General features: G+C 35.0%; 1 protein-coding gene across 4 annotated transcripts in view; it reads right to left on the bottom strand.

The window, feature by feature from the left end:
• Positions 1-346: 346 nt before the first annotated feature.
• LOC140435042 (ATPase family AAA domain-containing protein 2-like) overlaps positions 347-15,909 on the bottom strand; it is a 91,408-nt gene continuing 75,845 nt past the window's right edge. For all 4 annotated transcript variants that reach the window (XM_072523729.1, XM_072523726.1, XM_072523728.1 and 1 more), the window contains 6 exons: positions 11,014-11,192; positions 10,788-10,954; positions 5,448-5,656; positions 4,911-5,008; positions 4,667-4,851; positions 347-692 (listed from right to left, as the gene is read on the bottom strand). In XM_072523729.1, coding sequence (XP_072379830.1) covers positions 642-692; positions 4,667-4,851; positions 4,911-5,008; positions 5,448-5,656; positions 10,788-10,954; positions 11,014-11,192 — 889 coding nt within the window. In that variant the 3' untranslated portion in view covers positions 347-641. The remainder of the gene's footprint in view (positions 693-4,666; positions 4,852-4,910; positions 5,009-5,447; positions 5,657-10,787; positions 10,955-11,013; positions 11,193-15,909) is intronic.

Genomic DNA, 15,909 nt, shown 5'->3' with positions numbered 1-15,909 from the left:
GAATGAACGAAGTAGGTATAAGTTGTTTTCTGTATTCCACTATTTTTTTTATTTTGTTGTATATAATAAAACGTTATGTATCTCGTGTATACTTTCGATTTCGCTGTATTTTTCGTTCAACCAGTTTTCTTTCGTTTTCCTTAACTTCCTTTGTACTTGTTAATATATTTGACTGTATCACTGCTTACCTGATTTTTATCTCTCTCCTTTCATCGATTAGTTCGAGTATTTCGCCTACAAAAGTGACAAGGACCTGGAAATCGATCTTGCAATTTAAATCAGTGGTAACTGTTGCCGATACTTTCTTCTTTTATTGCGTACACAGAAAAAAAATAAAACTACATAGTAAATATCCCACAATTTTTATTTATTTTAAACTTTCATATTATTATATTACATTATAAAAGTGGGGATCCTATTATATTTGAAAATAAGTAACCATTACACTGAAGGAAAAGGCACGTATATAAACTAATAACCGAACATTGAATAAAACAATTTATGGCAGTGAGAACCCAACATGTTGAATATCTTTGGTGGTGTAATAATTCTTAGGAATGAACTTAAAAACTAAAAGCAATTATTTTAAAATCAACTACAATACTGAAACATAAATAAATTGTACTCATTAGTAAAAGAAATTATTCTGTAAGTCCCTCCTTTTTGAACCTCGCAAGTTCTCTTAGAAGCTCCTAAAAATAAAAAAAAATGTATATATCAGTGAAGAGACATGAATAAAATCATTGCTAATAAATATAAAGTGTCAAAAGTAATTCTTCCTTGGTAATAGACACTATTTTTAAATGAAAAATATACACACAACCAAAATTATATGAAATCATCTGGTATTTCCTATTATTTCAAGCGAATTTAAAAAAAAACAACATACGAAGTGAAACAATATTTATTTTAAAGCAATTTAATCACCAATACATAACAATTAAAGAAAGCAGTTTGTACTAGTAGTGCAGTGTTTGGTGGATTCGCCCGGTGAGCTCTAATTATTCTTTTAAGCATATCCCACAATTGCTCTATAGGGTTAAGTTCGGGTGAGCAAGCAGATTCAAGGAAGTCTATAAACACTCTGCTGGTATTTGCAGGCGCATTATTATGCATGAAACTTAAATTTTTTCCATTTCACCTCTCCAGAGCCTAACTACAGTTTCTAGAACCAAATCAAAATATCTACGAGCCGTCAAAGTTGGTTGGATGAAAAGTAGAGAAGTTTTTTTACTAATGACAATGACTCAGAATATGACACTTTCTCCTTTATGTCTGTGAACAGATGGTAATTTTCGTTTTTGCTTGTCTGCTTCGCTCTCTAAGTACACGCATTCGTCGATCATCTGATTTTTCACAAATCCTAGTTTCGACTGAAAATAGCACATTTGGCCAATTTCTAATGTTCCAGTTTTGGCGATATAGGCGATCCAAGAATTAGCCGATGAACTGCTCCATAGCCTAAATGCAGCGAGACAACAAAAATGGTCTGAAACTGTAGAAAGTCTTAATTTTTAAACATCAAGTAGGCAAACATGGACACTACTAAGAAAATTAGGAAGCGGAATTCCTATAACAAGGAACAAAACAACAATTAACCCAAACTCTATTGCCTCACATCTGTTATCGACGTCTAGGGACCCGAAAGACAAGCCACACACAATCAACGTAAAATGAGAGCTTAAAACTTTAAAATTCCAATCTACAGAAACCGAATACTCCCGCCCTTTCACTTGCGAAGAAGTCACTATAGCTCTCAAGGATGTAAAGCCAGGAAAAGCCTCAGGTTTTGACAATATTCATCTCGAATTCTTAATTAACAGCGGCAAATATGCGAGAGAATGGATGGCACACAGATATTATGAAAATCGGTACCAGTAAAACCAGGGAAACCAAATGATAACAGCCCTAAGAACTAGAGACCAATAGCCCTACCATCGGCGACGTTCAAGCTCCTAGAACGACTTATCTACAACAGAATTAGTCAAAAGATACTTGAATCAATACCGGTTGATCAGGCAGGTTTCCGACCAAAAAGAAGCTGCGCAGATCAGGTCCTCACTTACCACATTTATTGAGGCAGAGTTCCAGTCTGGAGAGAAGGCATGATATACAAGCTCATCCGTACAATCTCCTGTAAATCCACTGCTCGAATAATCAACAGCATACTAGCCGACCGAACTATTCAAGTAGTCATGGGAACCGACATCAGCACTCCAAGAAAACTGAAGAATGGACCGACTCAGGGATCTGTCCTAGCTCCTCTCCTCTTTAGCCTATACAACGCTGATATTCCAGAAACAAGATCAAGGAAGTTTGATTATGTCGATGACTGGGTCCTTGCAACAAGGTGTAAGTCATTTGAAGAAACAAAAGAAATCCTCACGGCGGACACAGAGTGGGAAAGTATTTCCGTAAATGGGGGCTCCAACCAAACGCTGCCAAAATAGAGGTTTCCAGTTTCCACCTAAATAACAAGCTTGAAGGAGAAACACTCAACATCCAATTTGAAAACACCACACTCGCCTGCAATAAAACACCAAAGTACCTTGGGGTAACTCTTGACAGAACCCTATTTTTCAAGGAACATCTGTCAAAAACAGCGGAAAACTTAAATCCAGAAACAACATCATCCAGAAGCTGTGCGGCATAACATGGGGAGCATCGGCTTCCACCTTGCGATCAGCTGCCTTGACTTTTCAACCGCGGAATACTGCTTTTCAGCTTGGCTTGACAGCCCACTTATACACAAAGTAGATGCCCAATTGAACAATATAATGAGAATGATTGCTGGCGTTATCAAATCCACCCCTACGCAATGGCTCCCAGTACTAAGCCACATTATACCACCCAAACTATGGCGCATACCATCAAGATATAGATACTGTCCATCAAGATATAGATACTGCCAACGGTAACCGTCTACGCTCCAATAAAAATAGCTGCTGTGAAAAATGAGGTCAACGTAAGGACCACTTGGACTTGAGAATAGATGGAACAACAAAATAGCAGCTTACCCTGCATCACACAAAAACCACTGGGTTTTGACTTACCACGCAACACATGGACTATGCTGAACCGAATCAGAACCCAACACAGCAGATGCTGTTAATTGATGCACAAATGGGGTAAACGGCCATCCCCATTCTGTGGCTGCGGATAACCACAAACCATCTCTCACATCACAGAACAGTAAGATCCTATCATGGCAGGCCAGACGATTTCCTAAAGGCGACTCCAGAGTCGATCGACTATATAAATAGGTTAGATGTTCGTTTGTAAACATATGTATTATGTTTTATACAAAATATATGTAAATTTAAATGTAAATGTGTCAAGTGCATTACGATAAATAAATTTAAAAAATAGCTTACAGACAATACACGGATCTGCACCGACGGAAAATTAGGCCGACGAGGAAGCTGAATCATTTTAAAAGATCTGACAAACAGCAAGAAAATAAGAGAAAGCACATTTCGTCATAGTCACAGGACATTTTAATGCAAAAATCCGAACAAAAGAAGAGGGAAACTTATAATATATGGGTCGCTTTGAGCTGGACAACAGGAATGAGACGTTGTACAACTATTTAAACAATGGAAATTTTTCCAAATCCTCCCCCTTTTTTAAATTTAATGTCTGTTTCATCCCCCTTTTTTTAAGTGTTTTCTGTATGTTTTCTGTGTGTCTTAAAGTGTCTCAATTTTAATTTTTAACTTTATATAGTGGACTTTACAACCATTTGCCACATATTACAACATAACTTTATCAAAGAAATTTGATAATTACAAGCTGATATAATTGCACACCCACACAATCTGTACGTCTATTCTTATTCATTGTCTCACAACTGTCACCTTCCAAAACAAAAATAAAAATCTCAATAAATAACACACATTTCATAAATATATCTCCAGAATAAATATAAATAACTTTTAAAGAACTTAATGGTATAGAACATTACTTTCATCAAACAAACAATTACATTTCACCTATCTCTACTTCATTGGATAAAATCTGTCTCCTCAAGAACTTCCCTGTTTACTGTTAAACAATTACAATAGTTGACTTGAGTTCTCCAATCAACAATACAAGATAGTTTGAACCATGTTCTTTCAACCATCAATTAATAGAGTACCGGCATGTAAGTAATGTTTTATTTATTTGTTTATTTATTAATTCATTACAGTTTAATAGACTATTTTACCAATTTGTGGGTCTTACCTTGTCTGCTTAAACATTTTATTCATTTTGAAAAACCACAGACATGTAATATTGGCATAATTACTGTAATTTATATAACTTATATCATCTATCTTTGTTTTATCTTTATTAGACAACACCCTAATATGGGTTTATTATTTTCAGCATTTATTTAACTTTGTATCGTGACCTGAAGATGCTTTGCATATTGTAGAAAGCGAAACCGGTCGTCTGATTAGTTAAATTAAATTGATTGTGAGTAAGTCTAATTTATTATTTCTTTTACCTAATGGAAATTTATTTTACCTCAATACTTTCTTTAAAATACCTAAACAACCTGATAAAAATTCTCTATTTTCGACTACGAAATCTAATGTCTATTTCGTTTCTGATCTAAATAAGTCACACAATATTCTCTCTGTGTTATGTACATTATCACAGCAAATAATCTGTTACTACTCACCTTTGGTAACGTGGTCCTTATGGGCGTCCTCGAAAACTTTTTTACTACCCTGCTCAGTTGATTGTAAAGATCCAGAAGAGAAATTAACGATAAGCCTTCCGTTATTTTCACTGCCATCTCTAAAGTTTTTTCTAATTCCGAATGGGAAATTTCTATCGATTTGCTATTAGATGTACTGCCACCTACTACAAATTAAATCATAGCTAAGCATTTTTTACTATACTATTAAACAAAAATCATTTACCTGATTCATTCAATGCTTCATCTACATCATCAAAATCTAATGGGTTGTCTAATAGTTCGGAAGGGCTTAAGATATCACTCAGTCTTCTTTTTGGGGATCTGCAAATACATATCAAAATAAAATTTGTTGCAATTACACCTACTTTGGTAAAATAGACAGGGAAACTAGTTTAAATTAAGAAACTACGATACAAGAACACACAGTACAAAGTGGATACGTTGCTAATATAATTTGTGACTCGGAATCTACGTAATAAAATCCACATTTAACAGCAATCCCAAAAACCAAGTTTTAATCCCGTTTAGTACGGACATTCACAACATTTATTATTATATACCTTAAATGTGATTAAGTCGTGCGAATACAATAATTTAGATAATAAGTGATTTAAGAACAGGAAAGACATTGTTTTGCATACAAAGTAAATCTAAGAAAACAATTGCGTCAAAAAATCACAACAAATTATGCAAAATTTTCCATGAAGCGTATTTAGAAGATAAAGAAATTTTAAATAAATTATATCGATTAAATACTTACTGTAAATGACCAGACATGTCTGCTTTCATACTACTATTCATATCACAGTTAACAGTGAGCGGGGCAGTGGAATTGCCAGATGTTCTTCCGGTGGGAGTGTCTTTTATTCCTGAAGTGGCATTATCACTAGTTCTGGCAGGATGATATTGGGCTGTTTTGGTTTCCGTTTCATCATTAGACTCATCCGATGTTACTGCTTTGTCTTCATTCTAAAATGATTTTATTTATATATTACGTAATATGGTCTAGTTAACATAAAAACGATACTCTCAACATTACTCTTTTCTGTTAAAAATTTTCACAAGATTTATTAAGAAACTAAGGACAACTGCTTTGGAGACAATTCAGAAACATATACTTCCACATATCAGCTTGATGATCTAGCCTCTGAAATCATCAGTTGTCAGTGTATCAGAAATACATGACCCAGCTGATTCATCGGTCTTGAACAGTTAGTTAACTTATATCTCATTATTACTACTGACATTTTATTAAATCAGTCTGGAAACCTATTTCCAAACTCTCCTAGGGATGCAAGAAAATGAAGAGCATATGGACATGCATCATATTGAGGGAGACACAGAAAATATAGAACATATAGACAGAATAACCTATCGAGGAGACTCAATGTTAGTTTGGGCTCGTATAAGTTCCGTACTGAAAATTTTTGTGGATGTAGGTTCTATGACAGGAGCAAGGTATATATCAGCCTTTTTATATGAGCATGTAGTACCTATGAGCCATTCATAGGAAATTATTTTATTGTTATAGACGACAACACATGTCCCCACCGTTCTATAATCGTCGGTTAATACTTAGAATACGTCGTGATTGTCTGTGTGGATTGGCCAGCTTATATCCCCGACCTCAATCCAATCAAACATCTCTGAGATGAATTTAAGTTCGGCTACCCCGCCCAAACAACTTGATTCAGACAATATGGGACGAATTGGACCAACTTCATGTTCAAAATTTAATTACAACAGTGTCAAGAGGTATGCAAGATGTTATAAGGACCCGATAAGGAAATACTAGGTATTAATAACAAATAAAAAACATGATTTTGTTATAACTGTTTTTTATTAACAAAGCTACTTTCCATTTTTGCAATATTCGAATAATGCCATATGTTTTTATAAATATTTTCACATAAATTGTGACTCATATTTACATTCAATGTTTCTCCGAATCTACCTAAATACAATATTGATGCACTGCAAAACGACTCGACATCATTCTTATATAAGCTGCGACTCAGCCAAAAATTGGCAAACCTGATCTACTCCTCAGCCCAGAATACCTATAAACAGATAATCAATAAAATCAATGAAGCTGCTTACGAAGCGATCGGCACAATCCAAAAGAACAAAAAGAATACTCCATTGTGGTGGACAAATGACATCGCCAATGCAGTACACAACAAGAAACAAGCATATCAAAAGTGGCTACAAACAAATGATCCAGATGATAGACGAACATATGCAAGATCAAACAGAGAAGTAAAAAATTTAGTAACTAAAGCAAAAAATATTTCCTGGGAAAGTAAATGCGAAGAACTCAACAAATATATAGGGTCAACAAGATCAAGAGAAGCATGGAAAACGGTAAAAAATCTGAGAACAAACAGAAAAGAAACGAGTAGAATAGATTTAATAGAAGAAAGATCTTGGATCGAACACTACTCACAACTTTTGACTGAAACAAGACCTCAATTCACGAACATCAGTTCAACAACATATGAACTGGAATTCAGTGAAGACGATGAAATAACAGTACAGGAAGTCGAGAATGCAATACAAACTCTAAAAAATTGGAAGTCATGCGGACCACAAGGTATACCAAATGAATTATTAAAACATAGCCCACAAGTATTACGGGAATTACTGGCGTATGTCTTCACCTTATTCTATAATGGACACGACTTACCACCGGAGTGGACAAAAGCATGATACTATGACTAACAAGATCTACAGGATCTTCCCGTAGCACAAAATCGGTCGTGTTCGCGCATGCCGTCATTGGAGAGCAGAATTTGAATTCTTGTTAAAGTTAAATGGGATTTTTATGCATTCTGTGATAAAATTATTCAATTAGCAAAATAATAATATTAAATAAAGGTTTAATAATTACAGTAATCGTACACAAAAGGATATCTCCAAACTATTTATTAAAGATTATTTATTGACACATACAAAAAATTGACATTACGAACGTGCAAGTCTCCAATTACGTCACGACTTATGCGCAATATCTTATCTTCTTAATCATAGTATCATGGACAAAAGCACATATTAACAACATCTACAAAAAAGGAGATAGAAAGAATTGTTCAAACTACAGGGGGCTAAGTGTCATAGATTCACTCTCAAGACTGTATGGAAAAATAATAAAAAACAAAATTTGAAAAAGAGATGACAGATGTTGAAGAACAGAATGGCTTTCGTGCAGGCAGATCCTGTATGGACAGTATATTCTCTCTAAAGCAAGTTATCGAGAAAAGATTAGCCCACAACCTTTCAACTCATATAGTCTTTATAGATCTGACAAAGGCATACGATAGTGTACCACTTTCAATGCTTTGGGTAGCAATGGAAAAACAAGGAATAAGCAAAAAAATATACAAGCAGTACAACAGCTCTACAAAAATATGACGGCAAACATTAAAACTGGAAATAAATTAACTAGAGAAATTCCTATTAGTAAGGGCCTTAAGCAAGGCTGCTGCATAGCACCTACACTCTTCAAAACATATCTAAATGAGGCACTCTCAGTGTGGAGAAGAAAGTGCTGCAATATGGGCATCCCAATCGGACATGATAGATTGTACACGATACACTTCGCTGACGACCAAGCCATTCTAGCTGAAGACGAGAGTGATGTAGGCTACATGCTTAGAAAACTGGAAGATGAGTATACCAAATGCGGCCTCACAATTAATATACAAAAAACTGAGTACTTAGTTGTAGGAGAAAAACCAGAAAGCCTACAAATCGAAATGGGAACTATAAAACCAACAGACAATTTCAAATACTTGGGAGTCCAAATAACATCAAAAGCAGGAAGTAGCGAAGAAATACACTCCAGGATTGGCCAAGCAAGATCAGCCACCAGACAGCTACACAGACTATTATGGAATAAAAAAATAACAAAAGAAAATAAAAGAAGAATCTATAAAACAATAATAGAAAGTATTGGGCTGTACGGCGCCGAACTCTGGGAAATAAACCAAAGAAACAAATCAAAAATTAAGGCCATGGAAATGAACTACTGGAGACGATGTTGCCAGCTCACTAGACTTGATAGGGTGAGAAACGAAGATATTCGGAGAGAAATGGAAATCGATCTAGACATAATAGACACAATCGAAGCCAAAAGACTTAACTGGTATGGACACCTTCAGAGAATGCCTGAAAATAGATGGCCAAAAAAAATAGAAGAATGGACTCCGCCAACTAGAAGAAAACGAGGTAGACCAAGACGATCCTGGAGAGACGATGTCGACGATGCAATGACCGCCAGAGATTTAACAACTGAAGATTGCTTCGACAGAAAACGCTGGAAATTAGGATGCGAGAAGCGGCGCCAGCTGTAGAAGACTCGCTTGTTATATATATATATATATATATATATATATATATATATATATATATATATATATATATATATATATATATATATATATATATATATATGTTCCTCCGTAAATATATGCACAATCTATAAGTGGCATGTAAAAAAATAGACATGGATCGAACTTTTTGCGCCGAAGGTGTATATAAATCTCAATAATTACTCCCATCACATCACATTACTAGATCGGGAGCTTCTTTTCCTATTTTCTTTAACAAATTTTGAAGAGTTTTCTCACAGAAGTTCATGTTCCAACTGGTTGTTTCCCATTTCTTTCTTATTATTTCTATTGTCGGTATTTCATTGCTTCTGTAGCAATCGTACATTGTGGTTTTCAATAGTTTTATAAGTGAAGCATCTACAGGTCTTAAACATTTGTAGTCAGATCGCTTCTTGTGATGATAGAGTTCATTTTTAACTATTTTGTATACAAAATTTTTGAAAGTAAAATTTCAGTTAAATTAGAAGTTACTTGTACCAACAGTAGATTTTTGTACGCATTGAGATATAGTTACTGTGTTTCAGCATTTAAATGCATTCGAATCTTCTTTATGAGTACTTTTTTCAAGAATTACATTCAAACCGGCACTGGCACTGTCACTTTCTACAAAATCAGTGTTGTTATCGTACGAAACAGTTTCAACCACATTGTCCCACGGACGGCACATCACTATTCAAAATAAGTAAATTTCAGTAAACAGCACTCTACACTCTACTAACGAACTGCTTTTCAACTAAAACGCTTCGCACAGGTATCAGCTCGGTTGTAAAGGACACGTGATTAAACGCCGCCTCATTTAACAGTTAGTCTTCCACGATGTTTAGAGTATTTTGACAGTTACTTTCCAACGGTACTTTTAAGTCCGCCTTATTTTATTGGTCATAAATTTTTACAATAAGCTAAAAGCGTTGTTTATTGAGGACGATCCTTTTGAGAACCTACAAATCTTATTGTGTATTTAAAACAAAATCGTTTGAATAACATTCGAAGTTTTAAACATCAGCTGAAAACTATGGTTGTGAGTGTAATTGTATGTGGTAAGTATTATTAAATTTTATGCCTGGGATATAAGGGTACCAGAATTTGATGGCACTCAAAAGTATCGTTGGGAGACTAAGGGTTAAAGCGTTCTACAATATATGTTACCGCGACTATACCTAAAATCGAACGTACGGCATGTAGACCACTTTTTTTCCTATTATTAACGGGTTGGAACGGTATCAAGTAATCTTCTACAATAGCTTATTAACTTAATAACTTCATAACCATTAACCTCAGTGCAAGCAATTTTTTGGCAACTGCTGAGCAAAAATTTTTAAATTATGCTACCATTAGTGGTACAATTAAACGCCCTTTAAAACGCTTGACCCCCTTTCTCATTTAAAATTGTAAGGGTAACATTTAACCTTGCTAGAAAGTTTAAACTTAAACTCTAAAAATATTCTCAGAAATTCTTCCATTTGAAAATAAAATTGATCTATCTTTACGATTTTTCATATTTATGGGAATGAAGATATTAACAGTGGAAATTTTCAAATTATCACCCTGTATTTGTTTTACTATTGTAACTATCTATCAGCGGTATAAGTCATAGTATTTTATTATAACCTATAAAATGTAATACGCCTGTCACATTGTCAGAAACAAATGTTTTATCCAATCAATGCACAATTTCTTTCTTGTATAATGTAATATGTTAAAAACCTTACCTGCGAATTATCTAACGTTCTCCTCTTCTTATTTTTCCCTAATTCACCTCTTTGCCATCTAGACTTTTTTCTTTTTCTATTAGATTTACTATCCACTTTGCCGTCATCTTTCAAATCTGGTTGTGCATTTCCTTCTGGATCATTTTGTACATCTTCATCCATCAATTCTAAAAACGATGAAATTTTGATTATTTATATTGAAATAGGTAAAAATCGAAGTACAGACCTGGAGTATAAATGTAAGGAGGCAGGTACTTCAAGGGGCAATGCTTTCTTTTACGTCGTTTCTGTGATATTTCTTGACATCGATCCTCAAAATCGGTATCCATTTCAGTTTTTATTAAAGTATACGCATAATCTCGAAGAGAACATGCTCTATGCCTAATTTGTTTATCTGCAGATGTTCTGTAAATGAAAGTACTTGTAAGATAAAGTAAGCGTCATATACAAAGATCCAGCACAGATCCTCATTTTCGTATCGAATCGAGCCGACCGCCTTGTTTACTTAATTATCCACTTCGTCAGTAGCGCAGAGATACCGTTAGGTACTTAGTATCGTCACTTAGATACATGTTGTTATAATTCTTATAATTTCTATTTAAAGTACTTTACACGTTTTAAAGTGAGTATTTTGTACAAAAAATGAGTGGAAAAAACGCGCTGAAGTAACAGAACAATCACGAAAAATGATTAAAATTATAATAAAGTATTCTTTTACGACTGTAAAAAGAATCATTCGCCAAGGTCAACAGTCGTTATATTCTAAAGGTGAAATGAGTCTCAACAAGCAAAAAACGTACCAAAAAGGCATCTGTTACATATATACCACAATATTTGATTACGGATGTTCGTCGAATAATTCATTATATCTATAAAACTGACCAATAATTTTTTTGATGAGATGTTGGACAGATGACTCGACAAAAGATGAGTATTACAGAAGGCCAATAAGTATATATGGTATATACGGTTAGTAGTACATGCAGCTGGTGAAATAGGATTCATTACCATTACGAAATGAACTCTACCACGTAGGCCAAATGGGTACAGGAAAATTGATTCAGAATCTTCCTGTCAACTCGGTAAGTGTAGTTGATATGTATGCTCCTTATCTTCATGTACAGGATAGTCCAGCTCCTAACGACAATTCTAAGATAAAATGATCAAATGGCTAATACAAAAGAACATATCTTTGTCCTAACATCCTAAAACCGGGATTGTATGAGGTAATCAAATTTCATAAGGACTCTCCATAGTATATATACTAAGTAACATAGAAATCCGAACACCCAGTTTAAATGATTTTATTTCAATAAAATTTGGTGTAATTTATTTATCTTACTGAAAAAAAAACAAGTGATAAAGTTTTTAGATTTATCAGTTGGAGATTCCGGTTTTTATACTTTTTGTTTTTAAATTCACTAACAATCTAAAAATGAATATTTCAGCCGCAGTAAAGATCCAAATTTGGCGGATTGTGGTTCTTGACATTCTTTACGATTGGTTACGATGCCTAGAGTACGGAGACCTGTACGATTTCGTCAACTTAGTGAGTTTGATAGGGGCCGTATAGTGGGACTTCGGGAAGTTGCAGTTAGAGTGCAAAGAAGTGTAGACACCGTGGTTAGGTGTTGTCAGGCATGGCTTCAAGAAGGCCGTACGCAAAGAGCAAGGGGCACTGGACGCCGCCGTAGAACAACAGACCGTGAAGATCGCCGCCTAAGATTATTGGCCTTAAGAGACCGTTTCTCCACTACCAGCTCCATTGCAAATGAATGGTTTGCAGAACACGGAAGACCTATTAGCATGCGAAGTGTTTACCAACGAATGAGAAGTTTTGGCCTGTTTTCATACCGACCACACTGGGTCCTCCCTTTAACTCCAGAACACCGCCGTAATCGCCTTCAGTGGTGCAGAGAACGGTCACTTTGGAATCAGGAATGGAACAGTATAGTCTTTAGTGACGAGTCTCGATTTTGTTTAGGCATGCACGATGGTCGAGCGAGGGTTGAAAGGCGACGTGGTGAAAGGAGGAATCCACAGTATTTTGTTGAAAGACATGTTCATCACACTGTTGGAGTTATGGTTTGGGGTGCTATAGCTTATGGTTCCAGGTCACCTTTAATCTTCATTAGAGGTAACATGAACGCGCAGCGTTATATCCAAGAAGTTCTAGAACCCCACCTTTTACCCTATCTTGACCCCCTGGCAAATCCAACTTTCCAACAAGATAATGCACCACATGTTGCAAGAGTCACAATAGACTTCTTTCAACATAATGATGTCACATTGTTAGCATGGCCACCAAGATCTCCCGACTTATCCCCAATTGAGCACGTGTGGGATATGATGGGTAGGAGATTGCTCAATTTGCAACGTCCTCCTCAGACTCTACAAGCACTTCGAGAGGAGTTGGTGGTTGCCTGGAATGAGATACCACAAGAGGACATTGACCACCTGATCAGAAGCATGCCTAGGCGCGTTGGAGAATGCGTAACACATCGGGGTGCATCCACACATTATTAAAGGTAAAAGGGCTTTAAAGCAATGCAATCATTTTGAAATTTTAATCATTTACTTATTATGCTTCATTAAGTACTTATACAAAATTTTATTAAAATAAAATCATTTAAACTGGGTGTTCGGATTTCTATGTCACTTAGTATATATAATTGAAAAAGACTATATTTTTGTACACATATTGAAAAATGAATGAATGGAAAAGAAAAGTATTTCTGAAGCGTGTAGATTATTTAATTCCTAGCTTAGCGCTTTCGGTTTACAAAGCCAAAAATACTTTTCTTTTCCATTCATTCATTCATAGTATGTATATAAGTTCAATAACCTTTTTACAACATGGTCACACCATTTTACGCTTACTACCATATCACCCCGAATTAAACCACATAGAACTCGTATGGGCGACTAGAAAAAAGGACATCAGGCAAGGGAATGTCACATTTAAATTGAACGATGTAAAAAAAATATTAAAGTATCTAGATGGTCCCAGAACTACCCGGCCCCGTCCAAGATGGTGGTAGTTGTGTGCAAAATTTCACTGAGTTAGAAAGTACACAATCTATAAAGCATATATTTCAACTTTGAAGACGCCACGTTGTTAGTATGTGTCTGGCAGCCATCCATGGTGAAAATTTCCAGTGAATTTGTGAAAATGGAAAAAATCGGTCATCGGTATGTACAATACTTTTATTTGAAAGCCCAAAGCCCGAACAATATAAAAGCTAAACTGGATTCTACTCTAGGTGAGTCTGCTCGTTTGCTCGTCTGCTTCGTTTACAACAATAAGATATTGGATAGCCGAGTTTAAACGGGGTCGTACGAGTTGCCAAGACGAGCATCGCAAATAAGATGGCTCTGGATGAACTCCAGAAACGGTGAATAAAACCTATAAGGTGGTACTGGATGATCTTCGACTGAAAGTACGCGAACTGCAGACTTAATAGGCAATTCAAAAAATGCGGTAGATCGGATATTAACTGAAACTTTGGACATCAGAAAGCTGTGACTCAAACAAAAACAGTGTCGTGAAGATAGTTCAATTGAGTTTTTAATAAAGTTTCACAGCAACAAAGCAGAATTTTTATGCCATTTCATAATCATGGTTGAAACATGGGCCCATCAAAAAATTTTAGTAAAAAAACTCTTTATAAAAGCTATATTTATTTAAAAAACCTTTCGAGCTAAATCACAGAACGTTTTCGGAATAAAAATTCCATCTTCAGTGTTGTTATAAAGGTATATATGTTTAAAGCAACTAAATACATAGGTGAAAACCCTTTAAATGTTATTAAATTACATGATTGCTGCTAATTTTGCAAGATGTTTAAAATTTAAGCAGATTCACTTCATGGCAACGTAAACTCCGATTGGAGAATACGTCTCCGGACCAATAAATCACGTGAAAGTTTACGTTGCCATAAAGTGAATCTGCTTAAATTTTAAACATTCTATAAAATTAGCAGCAATGATGTCATGATTGCAATACCCATTTAATAACATTTAAAACGTTTTCACCCATTTATTTAGTGGCTTTAAACATGTATACCTTTGTAGCAGCACTGAATATGGAATATTTATTCGGAAAACGGTCTGTGATTTAGCATGAAAGGGGTTTTTAAATAAATATAGCTTTTATAAAGGGTTTTTTACTAAAAATTTTTGTGATCTATGGTATAGATACAGCTGACTACTGGAAATTAACTTTTCCTTGTGGATGGGTCCATCACTTCACACCCTAGATGAAAGAGCAATCAAAACAATGGACTCAAAAGGGAAAACCGGTTCCAAAGGAGGTGAACACCGTTTCATCTGCAGGCAAGGTCATAGAGTCGATTTTTTAGGATGCGCATGGGATAATTTTTTTGACTATTTTGAAAAATAAAAATCAACAGCGAGTATTAGGCTAACTTATTGCAACGTTTGAGCAAATAAATTAAGCAAAAACGGCCTCATTTGGCTAGAAGAAAGTGTTGTTTTATCAAGTTGATGCACCAGCTCATAGATCCGAAATTGCAATGGCCAAAATTCACGAATTAAAGTTTAAATTGCTACCTCATATGTCCTATTTGTCAGATTTAGCCCCCTAGGATTATTTTCTGTTCGAAAACTAGAAAAAATGGATCAGTGGTCAAAGATTTTCCAGGCGTGAAGAAGTGATGTCGGAAGTTAATAGCTATTTTGAGAAGCAAGATAGTTCTTTTAAAAAAGGATATCGAACTTATTAAACATCGCTGGAAAAGTGTAGAGAACTGAAATAAGATTATGTTGAAAAATAAATACATTTTCTTCTAAAAGTTTTGTGTTTTATTTGTTGGTTCGGCTACTTCTCACATACAGTTTAGTAAATTCAACGCAAACAAATGAAAAGAGGGTGTGACCACATTGTCAAACTAGAAGACAAATATTTAAAAAATGAAATACAAATAGATATTAATGAAGATGTTAATCCATTAATAATTAATTTGGAGGACAACTTTATGTGTGATGACAGTGAATCTGAGTGGCTTTTCTCAGAACGAAGATGTTTAAGAAAAGTTTTCTATATACGTCAAACGCATTATACCAGTTAGGTATGACCTATGACATGGAAATCATGATACCT

Source organism: Diabrotica undecimpunctata, chromosome 2 (assembly GCF_040954645.1).
Source record: "Diabrotica undecimpunctata isolate CICGRU chromosome 2, icDiaUnde3, whole genome shotgun sequence".
NCBI classification, from domain to species: Eukaryota; Metazoa; Arthropoda; class Insecta; order Coleoptera; family Chrysomelidae; genus Diabrotica; species Diabrotica undecimpunctata.
Note: the sequence above shows the minus strand (reverse complement) of the source record. Positions and strands in the feature narration are given on the sequence as shown.